General features: G+C 48.5%; 1 protein-coding gene across 1 annotated transcript in view; it reads left to right on the top strand.

Moving 5' to 3' along the window:
* Positions 1 to 855: 855 nt before the first annotated feature.
* LOC115459541 (ras-associating and dilute domain-containing protein-like) overlaps positions 856 to 20134 on the top strand; it is a gene marked incomplete at both ends in the record, with an annotated part of 49178 nt that continues 29899 nt past the window's right edge. The window contains 2 exons of the mRNA XM_030189358.1: positions 856 to 981; positions 16765 to 17072. Coding sequence (XP_030045218.1) covers positions 856 to 981; positions 16765 to 17072 — 434 coding nt within the window. The remainder of the gene's footprint in view (positions 982 to 16764; positions 17073 to 20134) is intronic.

The following is a 20134-nucleotide window of genomic DNA, read 5'->3' as shown; positions in this document are numbered from 1 at the left end:
CATGTTATTCCCGGAATTGTGGATTTTTCCCAAGTCCATTTAGTAGCGGTTTATGGACTTGTCCTTTAGGAAACCGTCTAACCCCCTTTTTAAACTCTGCCAAGCTAACCGCCTTCACCACGTTCTCCGGCAACGAATTCCACAGTTTAATTACGCTTTGGGTGAAGAAACATTTTCTCCGATTTTGTTTTAAATTTACTACACTGTAGTTTCATCGCATGCCCCCTAGTCCTAGTATTTTTGGAAAGCGTGAACAGACGCTTCACATCCACCTGTTCCACTCCACTCATTATATCACCATACATGTATTAAAGTGCGGGTTAAACTTCAAATAGGTTGCATAGCAGACAAGACATTAAAATAGTGAAGAAGAGAAGTAATATTAACTTTTATGGTCTGGTATTAAAAATCTTGATATCTTTTTTTTCTAGTTGCATCTATATTGTCTGCTGCTCAGTCACAATTTATTACAGGTTTATCTCGCAGGTTAGGTAGAACCCTGCATATAGTTTGGAGTGGGTGTACATTGTTCCGTTAGATTGCAAACAAGCGGAGGTACTGATTTCTTCTTGGGGATTTGAACTCATCAACTTCCGGCAAATAATCAAGATTTTTATTTGTACCTAGTTGCCGTGTTTCCTAGTGAACTAATTTAGTTTAATTCTCACGAATGATGATCCATTCGTGAATAAAAAGTACTCAAGTGCTTTAACATTTAAATAATGGGTGTTTCTTGATTAAACAAGTATTATCGTGTGTTTATTTTCATTACCTTTCCCCACATCGGTCTCGGTTTATTGACCTGCTCTTTACTGCAGACTGCGGTAAAGCTGCTTTACTCTTTTTTTTTTCCAGGCAATTTGCAAGAGCGGTGGTTGCTTGGGTTTGAATTTCATTACCTTGCCTTAACCTTGTGCTTTAAGGCCAGTTACATTTCATTTGGAGAAGATGATTCCCTGCCCGAGGCAATGAAAAGTGAAGGTAATGGAGAGCATGAGCAGTGATTTAGATTGTAAGCTCTTTTGAGCAGGGACTGTCTTTTTCTTCATGTTCAGTTGTGAAGCGCTGCGTACGACTGGTAGCGCTATAGAAATGATTTATAGTAGTACATAGTAACATAGTAGATGACGGCAGAAAAAAGACCTGCACGGTCCATCCAGTCTGCCCAACAAGACAACTCATATTTGCTACTTTTTGTGTATACCCTACTTTGATTTGTACCTGTGCTCTTCAGGGCACAGACCGTATAAGTCTGCCCAGCACTAGCCCCGCCTCCCAACCACTGGCTCTGGCACAGACCGTACAAGTCTGCCCAACACTATCCCCGCCTCCCAACCACCAGCCCCTCCTCCCAACCACCGGCTCTGGCACAGACCGTATAAGTCTGCCCAGCACTATCCCCGCCTCCCAACCACCAGCCTCGCCTCCTAACCACTGGCTCTGGCACAGACCGTACAAGTCTGTCCAGCACTATCCCCGCCTCCCAACCACCAGCCCCGCCTCCCGATCTCGACTAAGCTCCTGAGGATCCATTCCTTCGGCACAGGATTCCTTTATGCTTATTCCACGCATGTTTGAATTCCGTTACCGTTTTCATTTCCACCACCTCCCACGGGAGGGCATTCCAAGCATCCACTACTCTCTCCGTGAAACCTCGGCTTCCTTGATTCTCAGTCCACTGCTCTGACGTACTAGGCTACCAAAGTGCTGTTTTCTGAATGCACCTTATGGTACAGTTCAGATTTATAATATGCCTTTCGGTTGTATCCCAGGGAAGGAAGGAGGCAACATTTGAGTCAGGAAAGCTGTATTCCAGGCATATGTCTGGGAAGGAGACAAAATTTGGGACAGCATCAATGATATGCAAGCTAATCAGAAGCACAGTAATGTAACAGCTAAGAAAAAGATTAGAGACATCCTGATGGAAACTCCGTAAGCATCACAAATGTTAAGTCTGGATAAATAAGGCAAAACTTAATTAAAACACTCTTGCCAGAAATTTCTCTTCATTAAATAGTTCTGTAGATACTTCTAAGAGGGATGGGGATTGAGCTTTCATTAAACTGATTTGTGACCGTAACTACTACTACTACTACTACTATTTAGCATTTCTATAGTGCTACAAGGCGTACGCAGCGCTGCACAAACATAGAAGAAAGACAGTCCCTGCTCAAAGAGCTTACAATCTAATAGACAAAAAATAAATAAAGTAATCAAATCAATTAATGTGAACGGGAAGGAAGAGAGGAGGGTAGGTGGAGGCGAGTGGTTACGAATCAAAAGCAATGTTAAAGAGGTGGGCTTTCAGTCTAGATTTAAAGGTGGCCAAGGAAGGGGCAAGACGTAGGGGCTCAGGAAGTTTATTCCAGGCGTAGGGTGCAGCGAGACAGAAGGCGCAACGTCTGGAGTTGGCAGTAGTGGAGAAGGGAACAGATAAGAAGGATTTATCCATGGAGCGGAGTGCACGGGAAGGGGTGTAGGGAAGGACGAGTGTGGAGAGATACTGGGGAGCAGCAGAGTGAGTACATTTATAGGTTAGTAGAAGAAGTTTGAACAGGATGCGAAAACGGATAGGGAGCCAGTGAAGGGTCTTGAGGAGAGGGGTAGTATGAGTAAAGCGACCCTGGCGGAAGATGAGACGGGCAGCAGAGTTTTGAACCGACTGGAGAGGGGAGAGGTGACTAAGTGGGAGGCCAGCAAGAAGCAGATTGCAGTAGTCTAAACGAGAGGTGACAAGGGTGTGGATGAGGGTTTTGGTAGAGTGCTCGGAAAGAAAGGGGCGGATTTTACGGATGTTGTAAAGAAAGAAACGACAGGTTTTGGCGGTCTGCTGGATATGAGCAGAGAAGGAGAGAGAAGAGTCAAAGATGACCCCAAGGTTTCGAGCTGAGGAGACAGGGAGAATGAGAGAGCCATCAACAGAAATAGAAAATGGGGGGAGCGGGGAGGTGGGTTTGGGGGGGAAAATGAGAAGCTCGATTTTGGTCATATTTAATTTCAGGTGGCGTTGAGACATCCAGGCAGCAATGTCAGACAAGCACGCTGAAACTTTGGTTTGGATGCAAGGTGAGATATCAGGGGTAGAAAGGTAGATTTGGGAGTCATCAGCATAGAGATGGTAGGAAAAGCCATGGGATGAGATTAATGAACCAAGGGAAGAAGTGTAGATAGAAAAGAGGAGGGGACCAAGAACAGAACCCTGGGGTACGCCGACAGGCAGAGGGATAGAAGTAGAAGAGGATCCACCAGAGTGAACACTAAAGGTGCGGAGGGAGAGGTAGGAAGAGAATAGCCGTACTGTGTCAGGCCAATGGTCCATCTAGCCCAGCATCCTGTTTCCAACAGCTGCCAATCCAGGTCGCAAGTACCTGGCAGAAACCCAAAGTACCTAGCATTTCCTCCTGACCTGCCTTAAAATGGTGCTAATGCATGCCTTCTAGCCCTGGTGTTGTGGTCCTTGCAAATGTGTGTTGCATAAAAGCCAATTAAGAATACTAATTTATTTATGTAGTACACTTTGGATTAATATGGTTGAAGTAGACCAGCCGAGCATTCAAGCCTTGGGCCTTTTAAGTAAGCAGGCAGATCACAGGTTAGATGCAAAAAAAAAAAAGCTTTATTAGATAGAAGCTTGTTCTGTCCAGCAGGCTATAAGACATTAACTTCTCCACAGTTGTCTCCTCTGATCTTGAAAGGAATACTGTAAATAAGGCATCAAAAACTCTTTCTCAGCAATGCTTGGGAGCTTCCAGGATGGTCCCTCTGGAGGTCCCTGGCTTCTCTAACCCCAGACATTTTAATACTTTCTGGTTGGGTCCCCGCCCTGCTGTCTGGAGTTTCCTCTTTGACCTTGTTAAGGTGACCCGGTGGGGGAATGTGTTTGAGGACCAGATTTATATTCCCTCAGGGTGATAAAAATATAAAGGTGAGGTTGGCACTGTTTGCTGAGACGTTGTTGGGTTGCTAATTTAGGGAGTAATTCTCTAAGGAGCTGCCTCAATTATAGACGTATAGAACATGTGTAAACGCTGGTATTTTAATCATTCGTGTGCATATGTGGAGGAGGAGCCTAATGGTTAGTGCAGTGAGCTTTGATCCTGGTGACCTGGGTTTGATTCTCACTGTGCCTCCTTGTGATCCTGCGCAAGTCACTTAGCCCTCCATTGTCCCAGGTACAAAACTTAGATTGTGAGCCTACTAGGGACAGACAAAGTACCTGCATTTAATGTGCGCAGTGCTGTGTACGTCTAGTGGCGCTATAGAAATGATTATTAGTAGCATTCTGTAAGAATGCGCCGATCTTCAATAATGTGTACTTTGTAGGTGGCTGTTCACATGGGTAGAATTTGGCTGGAGTATGGGCCAGGGGCAGTAAGGTCTTTGGCACCACCCTCGCTGCTGCCGGCTGGCTGCCCCCCACCACCCCGCTTCCACCACCATGGTGCTGCTACCTTATTATTATTAGCATTTGTATAGCGCTACCAGACGCACGCAGCACTGAACACCTGATACAAAGAGACAGTCCCTGCTCAAAAGAGTTTACAATCTAAATAATACAGACAGACAAGACAGTTACGGGTGAGGGAAGTAATGGGTGAGAAGGGACAAGGGGAGGGCAATTGAGTAGTGGCTATGAGCTAAAAAGCAGCAGTGAAAAGGTGGGTTTTCAGCATAGATTTGAAAACAGGTAGAGATGGAGCTAGACGTATAGGTCCAGGAAGCTACCTCCCTCCCACACACTACTGCCCCCACCACCACCGCAGCTGCTGCCCTCCTCCTGCACACTAAGCTCCCCTGAGCCTCAGTGGGCCCTTGAAGGGCCCTGGTGGTCTAGTGGCTTCTTCAGGGGCGCAAAGAATCCCACTCTTTCTTGCCCACTACCCCTATTCTGGTTGGCGCCCCCGGTGTGTTTTCAAAAGTGGGTACCGAGACTTTTCGTGGTAGTCATGACAGGTCTCGACAGTCTCACGAGACTGCCACAGGGCTTCTAGGCAGCCATTTTTAAAACACGACAGCACCGGGCAGAATAGCAGCAGCGGGGCAGGAAAGAGTGGGGTTTTTTCCTGCCCCCACAGAGGCCACTAGACCACCATGTCTCTTCAAGGTGGAATCAGGGAGGGCCCACTGAGGCACGGGAGGCTGTAGTGTGTGTGGGGGGGAGGGGGGAGAGCCTCTGGGTCCTGGAGCACTGCCCGGTTGCCTGAATTGTCAGTCCACTCCCTGGTATGGGCAGGGCACACAATTACATAAATTATGAATACTATGCTTTGGATGTGTTATTTAACAATCTAGACTTGTGACTAAAATATAGGCAAAACTAAAAAGACCTCGTAACTGGAGTGAGCTTTGATGGCAGCTCCAGAGGTTGGGGAAGTAAGACCAACGCCGGGCAGATTCCTGTGGTCTGGGTCCCGTAAATGGCTAAAACAGATCAGGATCGAGCTGGAATGGGCTTCGACGGCAACTCTAGTAGTTGGGGAAATAGGACCATTGCTGGGTAGACTTCTACGGTCTGTGCCTCAAAATTGGCAGAGAGAGATAGAGACTAAGGGGCTAATTTTCGAATTCAAAAAGTGTCATAAAGCACCATTTGGATGGATTTCTTCTGAAAATGTCCAAATTTAGTATTTTCAAAACCTATTTTGCAGACGTCTTATCTAAGCATTTCGTTTGCAGTGCATCCAAATAAACAAGGGGGCGTATCGGGGCTTTTTTGAAGGCGGGATTAGGGTGGGCTTAGGGCGTGCCTAACACTTGGACGTTTTACAGCCATAATGGGGGAAAAAAAACCAAAACGTCTAGGGTGAAAACTTCAACGTTTTAGTTTTAGACCTGTTTTTCTAATGAATAAGATACAAAAAAGGTGACCTAAATGACCAGATGACCACTGGATGGAGTCGGAGATTACCCCCACTGACCCCTCCTCCCCCCCCCCCCCCCCAAATGTGAATAGTACTCATCAGCCTCTGACAGCCTCCGATTGACGTTTTGACTCGGGTACATTAAAGCAGCATGCAGGTCTGTGGAGTAGTTTTGGGTGCAGTGCACTGTAGACAGGTGGAACCTGGCTCGTACCTCCCCCTTCATGTTACACTTATGATGGAAACTGTGACCTCTCTGAAATTTACCAGAAACTCACTATACCCACTCAGGGGCGTAGCCACACTTCCGGGGAGGGGGGTCCAAAGCCCGAGGGGAGGGGGCAAATTTTAGCCCCCCCCCCCGCCGCCATTGCTGCCCCCCCCCACGTCTTTTCCGACCCCCCTCCCGCCGCGAACCCACCCCCGCCGCCGCCTACCTTCACTTTTGCTGGCGGGGGACCCCACTCCCCACCAGCCGACGTCCTCTCCGTCCTGCTCCTGCTCTTGTTGCATGCATTGCTGACGTCCTGCACGTTGTACGTGCAGGACGTCACTCAGAGAACAGAGTGCAGGACGTCAGACTCAGAGAACAGAGTTCTGCTCTCTGAGTCTGACGTCGCACGTACAACGTGCAGGACGTCAGCAATGCATGCAACAGCAGGAGCAGGATGGAGAGGACGTCGGCTGGCGGGGAGTGGGGTCCTCCGCCAGTAAAAGTGAAGTGAAGGTAGGCAGCAGCTGGGGCGGGTTCGCCGGGAGGGGGATCCAGGCTGGAATCTACGGGGGCCCGGGCCCCCTCAGGCCCCACGTAGCTACGCCACTGTACCCACTTATAGGTGCATCCTTCACCCATAAGGGCTATTGTAGTGGTGTACGGTTGGGGGTAGTGGGTTTTGGAGGGCTCAGCAGACAAGGGAGCAACGGTGAGATGTTTACGTGGGAGCATTTATATGAAGTCCACAGCAGTGCCTCCTAGGGTACCCCATTGCTCTCCTGGGATGTCTGGGGACCAGTCTACTAAAGCATATTGGCCCCTCCTATGCATCAGTGGCTTGATTTTCTACATTTTTCACTTGTGGTTTTTTTTTCCCCCCCGAAAATGGCCTGAAAACGTAACCGCACAGAGCACAAAACTGCAAATTAGTATTTTCCAGAGAGAAAAAAAATAGACGTTTTGCTTTTTTTTTGAAAATGGTTACATTTGCTATTCGGATTTGGAACGTTTAGCACAAAACGTTCAAAGTCTGAGTTAGACATTGTATCGAAAATGCCCCTTCATGTATACCAGTATTTTTAATCGTGACGAAGCGGAACCTGTGCCAAGTACCAGATTCAACTCTGGCCACTGTGTTAGGCTGAGTGGATGGACCGTAGAGGTCTTTATTTGCCAACATTTATTATGTTACTATATTTTGCTAGTATTCTGTAAAGAAAAGTAGATGCCTACTTTGTTTTTTGTTTTTTTTTATGGGATAGGTATGTTCTTGATGTCTAAAATTAGCACCCCCTTTACAGAATTACTCGGTTTTTTTGACGTTTAATTTACAAAGGGTCTAATATCTTGGCAGTGGCGTAGGAAGGGCGGGGCGGTGGGGGCGGTGCGCCCCGGGTGCACGCTGTTGGAGGGGTGCAGAGAGCAGCCGCGCGCCTGTTGGCTCCGCTGGTTCCCTGCTCCCTCTGCCCTGGAGCAGAGAGCCAGTGGAGCCGACAGGCGAGCGGCTGCACCCTCCAGCAGCCAAGAATGCACCCGGGGGGGGGGGGGGGAGAGCTTGATGCGCTGGGGAGGGGGGTGTCATTGCACCGGGGGGGGGGGGGTGTCGTGCTGCACCCTGGGGGGGGACGGAAGCCGCTGCACCCGGGGGGAGGGGTGTGTGTGTGTGTGCGCAGCGGCGATCCGCCCCGGGTGGCAGCCAACCTAGGATCGCCACTGTATCTTGGTCAGTGATGCTGTCAGTGGTCAATATCCTCTGTGCTATTACATTTTACAGTACAAGTCATATTTCGCTTGTAAGATCGCTATTGAAAAGAGCCATTTGTTTTCGGTATGGAGGATTCTAAAAATCCATTCGGCATCATTATCTTAAAACAATAAAGCCAGACGGGAAACAGAGCTTCAAATACAGAAGGGAAAGAATTTAAAACCGGTTGTACACCAGAGAATTACAAAAACAACCCAAGGTTGTAGTGGGATTTTGATTTGTTCTGGAAAACAAAAGGTTTATCTTTCCAGTGTTGTTCACAATCTCCAGCTGAGCTTTGCAGAACGAATTGGGTCTATCAGTAAAGAGCTCCCTTTTTAATTAGTTTTGCCACATTAAAAAAAAACACACACACAGATGTCCTTTTCCCTCTGGATAAAACTTGAAATGATACACTCTCTGGGGATGGCAGAGGACAAGTATTTAAGTCCTTTCTTCCTCCACACCCATCATTAATTTCACAGAAAAAAAAAGGAATTTTTTTAAAAACGAGAGTTTATTTTCTTTGCAGAAGAAAGCTCTTCAGTTTGCATGTGTTCGAAGCATAAATAACTCTTTCATGCTGTACATGGTGGGGGGAGACGCTTAATGCCGTGTTACAACATCATCGAGCAAATATTTTGGCAAAGCTGAAACCCTCAGCTGCAACTTTGTAATGTTCGGCTGTCTTAAATCCTTTTTCGTTTCCATGAAGTGCACAACTGCGTTAGGCAAAGAGTTAAAAAGCATTGAACAGCCTGGCCTTATTGGGTTTAACTGGGTTGAAAATGGCAGATGCAAATCAAGGTAAGGTATGTACAAAAAGTAGCACATATGAGTTTATCTTGTTGGGCAGGTCTTTTTCTGCTGTCATCTACTATGGGTAGTCTTAGGGCTTCAAGGTGCAAAATACAGTATTACCTCAGGGTAGTTCATAGGGGCGTAGTCAGACTTTGACAGGAGGGGGGTCCAGAGCCCGAAGTGAGGGGGCACATTTTAGCCCCCCCCCCCCCCCCCCCGCCGACTCTCCCCCCCCCCCCCCCCCCCCCCCCCGCCGCCAACTTTCACCCTCCTCCGCCGCCGCCTCAACCCTCTCGACCCTCCCCTTCCTGCCGCGACCCTCTCCCACCGCGTACCTTTGCTGACGGGGGACCCCAACCCCCGCCAGCCGAAGTCCTCTTCTCGGCCGCGCGGCTTTGCTGATCGCAGTCACCGCCAACCCTCTCCTGCCGCGTACCTTTGCTGGCGGGGGACCCCAACCCCCGCCAGCCAAAGTCCTCTTCTCGGCCGCGCAGCGTATCCGAATGATCTGATCAAGTTTGAATCTGTTTCTGTGCGTGCGTCTGATGTCCTGCACATATAACGTGCAGGACAACAGACACACGCACAGAAACTTTATCAGATCATTCAGCAAGCAACGCTGCGCAGCCGAGGAGAGGACTTCGGCTGGCGGGAGTTGGAGTATGAATCGGCAGCGGGGGAGGGTTGGCGGCGGGAAGGGGGGTCGAGAGGGTCGCGGCAGGGGGGTCCAAGACCAAATCTACAGGGGCCCATGCCCCCCCTGGTTCATACAGGTTTTTTATAGCCTACGTTTGCTGTAGGCTGTGAGACCTTGAGCTCATGAGGAGGTTTTTGAAACTTTGTTACGTGCGCTGTTCATTTCAAGGCTGGATTATGGGAACAAGGTATATGCTGGCCTTTGACAATGTTCGTTAAAATGCTTACAGACCTTGCAAAATGCTGGTATATGATTACTACAGGTCTGAAGGGGAGGAAACATTTGTATGACTGGTTCTTCTCTCAAGCCTTTAATACATAGGGTGAATGACTAAACACTCATGCTGCACCTGGACTAGCTTGCTACACACACTGTAACTTAGATCAGTTCCTTATCTCTTTCTTAACTATACAACGAACTTGCCTTGCGTTTAGCTAACCATCAAATTATCCCAACTGACTCTGTACCACACATCTTGTTCCCATCATATATCTGCTCTTGGTCCCTCAGCTATATGGTAAGCCGAATTGTAGAAAATCTTTAACATCATATCTATGTTAGTTGAATGTTATAATCAGGGGTGTGTTGGTAAATTTTTAACAACAGGCTCTTTCTCCAGACGTAGCCAGCTCTGCAGTTGGAAGGGCCAGGGGTGGCAACAATTGCCTCTCTCTCCTCCCTCCCTTCGTGCGGGCACGCTAGGCATACCTTTGCTGGCAGCCAATAAATGGACTGCCACCACTCCCAACGTCTTGCTCTGAGCAGCATGCTGGAACTTCTCTCGCATGCTGGAGAAGTCCCAGCCTGCTGCCCAGAGCTGGAAACAAGGAGCGGGGAGCAGCAGTAGTCTTGGCTGGCAGGGCTCAGCTTCCCCACCAGCAAAGTAAAAGAGAATTCAGCAGGGGGCCCAAGCCCACATTTTGGGAGCCAGTTGTTAAAGTAGCCATGGAGGACCCTACTTTAACAACCGGCTCCCAAAATTCTTAAAAACTTAACAACCGGCTCTTGCGAGCCTGCTCCAGCACACCACTGGTTATAATGCTTCCTAGGTGTATCATTAGTATTACGCTAACATTTTTTTTGGGGGGGGGGGGGTTGCCGGGTTCTTGAAGCCTGGATTAGCCCCTGTCAGAGACAGGATGCTGGGCTTGATGGACCCTTTGTCTTTTCCTAGTATGGCGGTACTTATGTATTTTTTTATATCTCTGGTATTTGCATTTCTGTGCTGTTGGTAGTTTTATTATTAGGTTTCACTTTACTGTTTTTGGGTTTATTGTATTAATGTTTATTCTCGGTTATTTTACTATTGTTGTGTTAACAAAATTGTAAGTTTCATGTTAAGCTGTACCTGCTGTACGCCGCCTTGGGTGAATCTCTTCATAAAGGCGGTTAATAAATCCCAATAAATACCTTAGCTCCGATGGAGTGCAGGGTAAGCTGTTTCTTTTGGCCTTTAAGGCAATGCATGATAAAGCAGCCCTCTATCTATGATTACTTTGTATTTCCAGGTAGGACCTTGCTGTCTACTAGTTCACATTTGCTTGTGGTTCCTACTTCTTGGAGGGCTTGGTTGGATGCCACCCGGGAGGGAGCTTTCTTCTGGCGTGCTCCTGAGCTCTGAAATCAGCTTCTGGCTGATGTCCAAGCAGAAAAATCAATCAAATTTATTTAAAGTGAAATTAAAAACGTATTCTTTTTAGGTTAGCATTTGGGATGTAATCCGGGTCATTCCTGTAGAGGTTGGTTCAGCCTATAGAACTCTCCAGTATTTCTCAACCTCCAGCAGATGCTAGGCCTTGTCTGTTGCAGCAGGTCAGATTCCCCCAAGACAGAGCTTGTAGCCGTGTCCTTGTGATAACAGTCCTTTCCCACAGTTGAACATGGAGATGAAAGGCCCTTCACTGCCTCAAGCTAATGCCTGTGGGCCCTAGCTTTATGAGACTTTGGCATTGGGCCCCGTGGATTCCTCTCTCCCCTCTCCTGGCAAGCTTTCTGCAGCAAAAAAAAAAAAATCTTTTGGGTGTGCTATATTTCCCTGCTTGTCAGGAAGGGGGGGAGGGGTGCTCTGCCAGCTGGCCATGAATATTCTGGCCATAGTAAGGAATTGGGTAAGTTGAGGGGAACTTGGAAGGAGAAGGAGGCAGGAGAGAGAGAGAGGGAGAAAGTGTAGATACATTTGCATCCCTGTTTTTCAAGTTTTGATCTTATGTGCATCTCAACCTTCTCTCTATCTACTCCCAGGCTTCTTCAGTACCCATCACCTTCAGGCACATGGCCACCTTTCATCCTTTTTAAAATTAATTTCCATCTCCCTCCTTAAATTCTTGTCTGCTTTCTTCTCAACCACCCCAAGTTTACTCCATATCCTCCTAATGTAGCCAGTCACAGGTTCCTCTCCGCTTCCTTTTCCCCTCTCTAGGTCCTCTTTACCTATCACTGCCCTTGGATGCCTCTCTCAGTTTCGTGTTCTCTCTTTGTCCTCCTCCTTCTTCCAGGAGGTTCTCCCTTCTTTGTTTCTTGGGCCATAGTACTCTGGACAGAATAGTGATAGGGCATGGACATAGGACTAGACTTACTAAAGTGTAGGGCTACCATATGTCCGGGTTTCAATCTGTCCAAAACTCTGCTGCGCGTCTTATATTCCGCCAGAGTCGCTATACTCACGTTAGCCCTCTCCTCAAGTCGCTTCACTGGCTCCCTATCCGCTTCCGCATACGGTTCAAACTTCTCCTTTTGACCTACAAGTGCATCCACTCCGCAGCTCCTCAGTACCTTTCCGCTCTCATCTCTCCCTACACTCCTCCCCGTGAGCTCCGTTCGCTGGGTAAATGTCTCCTGTCGTCCCCCTTCTCCCCCACTGCTAACTCCCGGCTCCGTTCCTTCTATCTCGCTGCTCCCTATGCCTGGAATAGACTCCCTGAGCCAGTACGTCAGGCTCAGTCTCTGGCTGTCTTCAAGTCTAGGCTTAAAGCCCACCCCTAGCTGTCTGTTCGTCTGTCCAATTTAGATTGTAAGCTCTGTTGAGCAGGGACTGTCTTTTTCATGTTCATTTGTACAGCGCTGCGTAAGTCTAGTAGCGCTATAGAAATGTTTAATAGTAGTAGTAGTAGTACATGTCCTCTTTTTTTGAGGCACCGCAGGGCATCCGGGTGGGTTTTTCTGGCCCACCCGTCTGTCCGGGTTTGCGGGCAAGCTGGCGGGAGGGCCTCAGGGTGCACTCCCCTCACGTACTTTATCGTGCCCTGGTAGTCTAGTGGCCTCTTCGCTGTCTCCTGCCTGGCACTGCCGCTGACCCACTCACTGCCGGCACCGCTTCAAAATGGATGCCAAGACTTCAAGCTGGACTTCCGCAGAAGACTTTGCAAGGTCGCGTCACCACTTGACGTCTCGACAGCCATTTGGAAGCATTACTGCATTCACATGTGCTAAATGAAGAGAAAATATTGCCACTGTTAGCAAATAGGTTCCTATCCGCAAACGAACCTTTTCCGTAGATGGGAAGGCGGTAGAACTAGAGGACATGAAATGAGATTAAATGGGGGCAGACTCAAGAAAAATGTCAGGAAGTATTTTTTTCATGGAGAGAGTGGTGGATACTTGGAATGCCCTCCCGCGGGAGTTGGTGGAGATGAAAACGGTAACGGAATTAAAAAAAAAATGTGTGGTATAAACATAAAGGAATTCTGTTCAGAAGGAATGGATCCTTGGAAGCTTAGCAGAGATTGAGTGGCAGCACCGGTGGTGGGAGGCGGGGCTAGTTCTGGGCAGACTTCTATGATCTGTGCCCTGAAAATGACAGATACAAATCAAGGTCAGGTATACACATAAAGTAGCACATATGAATTTATCTTGTTGGGCAGACTGGATGGACCGTACAGGTCTTTCTCTGTCGTCATCTACTATGTTACTATGTTTTGCATAAATTGGGATCAGCAATAAATAACGTGCATTAATTCATATTAGCCTGTGGTAACACGGTAGCGCCTGTTAGTAAATCTAGCCCACAGTGAACTTGTGCTTCCTGACCTCTCAGCTGCTGTAACCCTGTGGTGTAATCGGAAAGCATCGGGGGAGTGGGGAGCAGCTGTAGAGACACTGGGAGTGTGCTTCCTTTGTCCCCATGATGCTGGCATGCTATCGGTGCTATTCATCCAACTGCTGGGGGGACAGAGAGAGAGAGAGAAAATTGCAGCCTTTTGAAGATAGAAATGCTTGCTCCGTATCTTGCCAAGGGATGTCCTACATTCTGAGGCTGAGGGGATGATGCAATAGAGTGCGCTCAGACTTTGCATGGGGTTAGCGCGGCTTTAGAACGCAGGGCACCAGCTAACTCTGTGCAAAACCTTGAGTGCATGGTAATTTAATAAGGCTAATTACTACTCAGCCCAGATGCAGAGATGTACGCCGAAGAGTGAAAGCCTGAGGACCACACCAACTGAGAAGGCATCTGTTGCCGCAGTACCAATCCTCCCCACCTCATGTGCGCGCTTGTTTTTTTTTTTTTTGCGCATGCCTGAAAACTGAGCATGTGCAGGACAGGAAGAGGCCAGCACAATGGTAACGGGTGGAAAGAGGACCAAGAGGAGAATATGCTTAGAATGTGGATTCATGGATTAATGTGCCAGAGAATGTGGTAAAGGCGGTTAGCTTAGCGGGATTAAAAAAAAAGGTTTGGACAGCTTCCTAAAGTAAAAGTCCATAGACCATTATTAAAATGGACTTGGGGACAATCCACTGCTTATTTCTGGGATAAGCAGCATAAAATGTTTTGTACTTTTTGGGGATCTTGCCAGGTATTTATGACCTGGATTGGCCACTGTTGGAAATAGGATGCTGGGCTTGATGGGCCTTTGGTCTGTCCCAGTATGGCAATACTTATGTACTTGGGATTCTGAATGGAATGTTGTTACACTTTGAAATTCTGCATGGAATCTTGTTATTCTTTAGAATTCTAGAATCTTGCTACTCTTTGAGGTTCTACATGGAATGTTGCCACTATTTGGGTTTCTGCCAGGTATTTGTGACCTGGATTGGCCACTGTTGGAAATAGGATGCTGGGCTTGATGGACCTTTGGTCTGTCCCAGTATGGCAATACTTATGTACTTATGTAACATAGTGGGCGGGTTGGGTTATAGGGGATAAGTGAACTACTAAGAAAAGAAAGAACACCTGCAGAGAAGACCTAATGTGTAATTGTCAGGATCTTGAAGAGTCAGGGGGGGTGACCCTATCAAAATTCTTTTTTCTATGAAAGAGCTTTATGATGGTGGTGGTCTGAATTAGTTGAGGATGGTGTATTTTTGAGAGATTTTGAGACCAGGAAGTAACGAATTACAGTAGTCAAAACAAGCGAATGTATCAAAAACCTCAGAGCCTTCAGCTCCACTATTGGGTGAACAGATCAGAGTTGTTGAGTATGATTTTCCTCACCAGGTTAGATAAGCAAGAAATCTTATTAATCTTAACTCCAAGAATTTGTACTGAGTCTCTCAGGGGGGATATGGGTTACATAAGTTCATATAAGTACATAAGTAATGCCACACTGGGAAAAGACCAAGGGTCCATCGAGCCCAGCATCCTGTCCACGACAGCGGCCAATCCAGGCCAAGGGCACCTGGAGAGCTTCCCAAATGTACAAAAATTCTATACATGTTATTCCCGGAATTGTGGATTTTTCCCAAGTCCATTTAGTAGCGGTTTATGGACTTGTCCTTTAGGAAACCGTCTAACCCCTTTTTAAACTCTGCCAAGCTAACTGCCTTCACCACGTTCTCCGGCAACGAATTCCAGAGTTTAATTACGCGTTGGAGAAACAATTTTCTCCGATTTGTTTTAAATTTACTACACTGTAGTTTCATCGCATGCCCCCTAGTCCTAGTATTTTTGGAAAGCGTGAACAGACGCTTCACATCCACCCGTTCCATTCCACTCATTATTTATATACCTCTATCATGTCTCCCCTCAGCCGTCTCTTCTCCAAGCTGAAAAGCCCTACCTTCCTTAGTCTCTCTTCATAGGGAAGTCGTCCCATCCCCGCTCTCATTTTAGTCGCCCTTCGCTGCCAACTCCTAATAGAGCAATAGTCTTCGAAGGATTAAGCTTCTCTCCCCCCAAAGGTTAATAAGGCGTACTTATTGGTTTTTAGTCAAGTTTTGCAGGCCTCATTAGTCTTTGACAAGCCTGCTGAACTGAACCTCCAGAGGAAATTTAATTACAGTACAGCTGCCTGCAATATGCAATATCGTCGCTGCACTCTTCTCGATCCAAGCTCCTGGTCATCACAGTGTACAAAATGTATGCCTGATGAACATCACACACCGGTTCAGAGTTAAAGAATTCGCATCTTATACATTTTACCCCAGATTAATGTTTCAGTCTAGATGATATACCTTCAGTCAGAGGCATTGGAGCCGACTCTATGGGTGCTTGAGCACCCCCAATATTGAGAAAATTCCTTGTGTGTGTCCAGGGAGGGGTTATTTTCATTGGGCTTAGCACCCCCAATAATTTTGAAAAGTTGGCTCCTATGGTCAGAGGTCAAGTTTTGATGGATTTCTGCTGATCTCAGGTGAGTAGGCAGGACACTTGACTACAGAATATAGGGCTTCTTTCCTTGAAATTAACTCTGACCCCCCCCCCCCCCTAAAAAAAAAAAACCAGAAGAATTGATATGTATGATATAAATTGCCTACTTAGAGTGGATACCTAAATTACACTAGTCCAGTGATTCCCAAACCTGATCTTAAGAGGCCAGGGCTGCCGAGAGTCACTGCCAGCCCCCCTCCCACTCGGGATGCAGCCGCCGGACTCCCCCTATCAGGACGTAGCCCCCCCCCCCCCAAACCCACAGTTAGGATACAGCCACTGGCCCTAACCTGGAATGTAGCCACTGCTGCTCTCACGAGATCCCGCCACCGGGCCCTCCTTTGAGGCCTGGAGGAGCTGACGCACTAATGTGAGGGGCCCCACCCCCTATGTCAGTGCATCTGCTCCTTCCCAGCCTCCAAGGGGGGGGGGGCCCAGCACCACAGCCTGCCTCTCACCTGTCCCCAGTGTACAGGGACAGGTTCCCGATAGGAGCAGGAGAGAGACAGACCCCGGGACCTGGTGCCCCGGGACCTCCCCCTTGGAGGCTGGGCCCGGAGAATTTTGCCCTCCCTGCCCCCCCCCCCCGGCAGCCCTGCAAGAGGCACCCCAGCTAGTCAGGTTTTCATGATATCTGTAATGAATATTCATGAGAGATTTGCATGCACCGTCTCCTCTCTGCGTGTCAGTCTGTCTCATGAATATTCACTATGGATACCCTAAAAACCTGACTGGCTGGGGTGCCTCCAGGACCAGGTTTGGGAACCATTGCACTAGTACTAGGGAGGGAGTGTTCACATGGGTGAGATTCACGAACCACGTTATTAAAGATACTCTAATGAAATCTCCTTAATCTTGTAGGGATAAATGCCCAGGCTCGCAAGCTTCAGAGAAACCGTGCAAAGGGAGCAACAACCTTGATGTCGGGATGCAAAAGCGTCTCCACAACGCCATCATTTCGTCGCACCTTGAGTGAGGCCAGCCTGAACCATGCTGAGGCGCAGGATGAGAAACTGAAGAGGCATTACTCAACGCTGCCAGAAGCAATGTGGAGTGAAGAGTCAATGGATGAAAAGCATGGACCATCGGGAGAGAGGAGCAATTCATTGCGATGTTCCCTCTACCAGTGCCCTCATCTTCTTCTCCTGCAGGGATACAACCAGCAGTATGTAAGCATTGAACTAATGCTTATCCGCTTTCCGTTCTCTCAAAGCTACTTATGTACCCAGCACGCCTATCTCCCACCCCTCCTGATGAAACTCACAGTGTGAAAAATTACAAATTGCACAGGTTAGGAAATAGTGAAATGCTCTTTTGGACAACTGATTATAGTTGGAACACTTCTGTTTCCGGTTTCTATGTTGACTGCGCTACCTTTCCAGTCAGAGAGACACAGGGGTCCTTTTAGTAAGCTGTGGTAAGTGCTAAAATGCGCGGTTACCATGGGACGCACGCAGGCGTCCTGCATTAAGTTCTGGATCTGCGCATGTAAACCACACGATCAGCAAAAGAAGGAAAGTCGAATGTGGTGTTCGGCACTGCCAGAGACGTTCCTCCTTTTGCTGAGATTTTTTAGCTGCGAAGGAAGGCGCCCGTTTGTTCTATGCAGTCTTGTCAGCTGTACAGAAGTCCATTTAACCTTTAAACACCAGATTGGCCAGACTCCTGAGGCAGGTGCTTAGGCGCTGAAACACAGCCGTTGTGTCCTTTTGGCGTTCAGCCTTGCTTCTATTTTGCTGGTGCATTTTCGTCTGAAACCAAAACTGTGCTGCACAGTACCCACTCCCTCCCCCTCCTTGACCCACCTGTCTGCGGCAGCCTCCATCCTGGGCCTACCGTGTCATTGGTGGCTATTAGGGGCAAGAGCGATCCTACTCGCTTCTACCCATGCTGGCTCCTAAATCAAAATGGCTTCTGGGACCTCTGGTTGATTGAGGAATCACTTCTGTCCCTACTATCCACCAATGACATGGTAGGGATGAGGACTGTCGACTATGGGTGGGTCCGGGAGGGGGACTCTGGTCGGAGGAGAGTGTAGGGAATGGGTACTGTTTTGGGCTGAAACTGAAAATCCTGGTTTTGGTGGGGCTCTGCGGGCAATTTTATAAACGTCTAGTTCAGCAATATAAAACACCATTCATAAAATTGCCCTGTAAGTGTGTCCAGTGGAAAGTGCACAGGAAACCTGAGCATGTTCTGATTTCATTGCTTAAGTAGGTTTGCAGATCTTTTGCAGGCACTGTGGGCTGTTGGAGGGCAGGGCACTGCCTACTTGACACAATGGGATTCATATCAGCTGCCTGGCATTCCAGCCAGAGATAATAAGGATCTGAATTTCTTGGCAGTGTCGAAGTCACCATGGAAGTCGACAGTGCAACAGGCATCATAAGTTATCTCGGTTACAAACACCAGCCTAGCATGCGAGTTAATAAGGGTTTGAAATAAAACCCATTGTACTGGGATGCTGTTTTTTATGTGCTGCTATTTGATCCAGGTTTTTGAGTGCCAAAGGTGGTCCCGTTCTACTAGATCTTCAGCAGCTGAGCCACCCGGGAGCTGTTTGGCTCCTCTCGCTTTTCAGGTGGAGCTGCCACACCTTCTCGGTCTTCTGCAGTCAAGAGTATCATTTGGAACTCTTTGGCACTTCCTGTTACTGCAGGGTGATACCAGAAGTTTCACCCTAGGGGCAATTCATTTAGGCACCCCGAGAACCTGTTCTGTAATTTCACCTGGGCACTCAGATTCCGATGGTGAATACTAGTGTAACCCAGGAGGGCTGCCTGGGGGTGGGTGGGAGGGGGGCAAAATTCCATGGGCCCACTCTTCAAGGGGGCCCGGCGCCAGGGTCTGTCTCCTTCCTGCTCCTGTTGGGACCCGGGTGCATGCATTAATGCAGTAGCCCAGTCCCAGCACACAGGAGCAGGAGAGAGACACACCCCGGCGCGGGGCTCCCCTTAGAGACCGGGGAGGAGCAGACGCACTGACGCAGGAAGGTGGAGGGGGGGGGGGGGGGGGCGGTGGTGGCAGCAGCTGCATCCTGAGTATAGGGCGGCAGCTGCGGTGGCCCTGCCCGGGCCCAGCTCTGTCTCTCAGCGGCGCTGTAACCCAGTATCTGTGTGCCTCGTGTAACTTCAGTTGCGTAAATGTGGAAGGGATGCACACAGTGTAAATTGTGCATGTAATTGGGAGCCCTCGCCCCACTTTCAATGTGAAGTTCTGGAGTGCTGTATCATTTATTAAAACAATTGCCCAACGTGGGCATGTTTCGCCCACAGGCTTTGTCAGGGGTCAAAACTGGTGCATAAATAAACACGTGAAGGGGCATAATTGAACGGGGACGACCATCTCTAAGGGCGCCCATCTCTAAGGACGTCCCGGTGAAGGGGCAGGGAAACCGCTATTATTGAAACAAAATGGGCATCCATCTTTCGTTTCGATAATACGGTCAGGGACGCCCAAATCTCAACATTTAGGTCGACCTTAGAGATGGTCATTCCCGGTTTTCAGCAATAATGGAAACTGAGGACGCCCATCTCAAAAATGACCAAATCCAAGGCATTTGGTCGTGGGAGGAGCCAGCATTCGTAGTGCACTGGTCCCCCTCACATGCCAGGACACCAACCAGGCACCCTAGGGGGCACTGCAGTGGACTTCTCAAATTGCTCCCAGCTGCATAGCTCCCTTACCTTCGGTGCTGAGCCCCCCAAACCCCACTCCCCACAACTGTACAGTACTACCATAGCCCTAAGGGGTGAAGGGTGCACCTAGATGTGGGTACAGTGGGTTTCGGGTGGGTTTTGAAGGGCTCACATTTACCAGCACAAGTGTAACAGGTGGTGGGCCTGGGTCCGCCTGCCTGAAGTGCACTGCACCCACTAAAACTGCTCCAGGGACCTGCATACTGCTGTCATGGAGCTGGGTATGACATTTGAGGCTGGCATAGAGTCTGGCAAAAAATTAAAATTTTTTTTAAGGTGGGAGAGGCTTTGTGACCGCTGGGGGAGTAAGGGGAGGTCATCCCCGATTCCCTCCCGTGGTCATCTGGTCAGTTCGGACACCTTTTTGAGGCTTGGTCGTGAAAAAAAATTGACCAAGTAAAGTCGACCAAATGCTCGTCAGGGCGCGCCCTTCTTTTTTCCATTATCGGCCGAGGACGCCCATCTCTTAAGCACGCCCCAGTCCCGCCTTCGCTACGTTTCCCACACACCCCCCAGGAACTTTGGTCATCCCC

The sequence above is a fragment of the Microcaecilia unicolor genome, unplaced genomic scaffold, assembly GCF_901765095.1.
Source record: "Microcaecilia unicolor unplaced genomic scaffold, aMicUni1.1, whole genome shotgun sequence".
In the NCBI taxonomy this organism is placed as follows: Eukaryota; Metazoa; Chordata; class Amphibia; order Gymnophiona; family Siphonopidae; genus Microcaecilia; species Microcaecilia unicolor.
The sequence above is the reverse complement of the archived record's forward strand: the minus strand, read 5'-3'. Positions and strand labels throughout refer to the sequence as shown.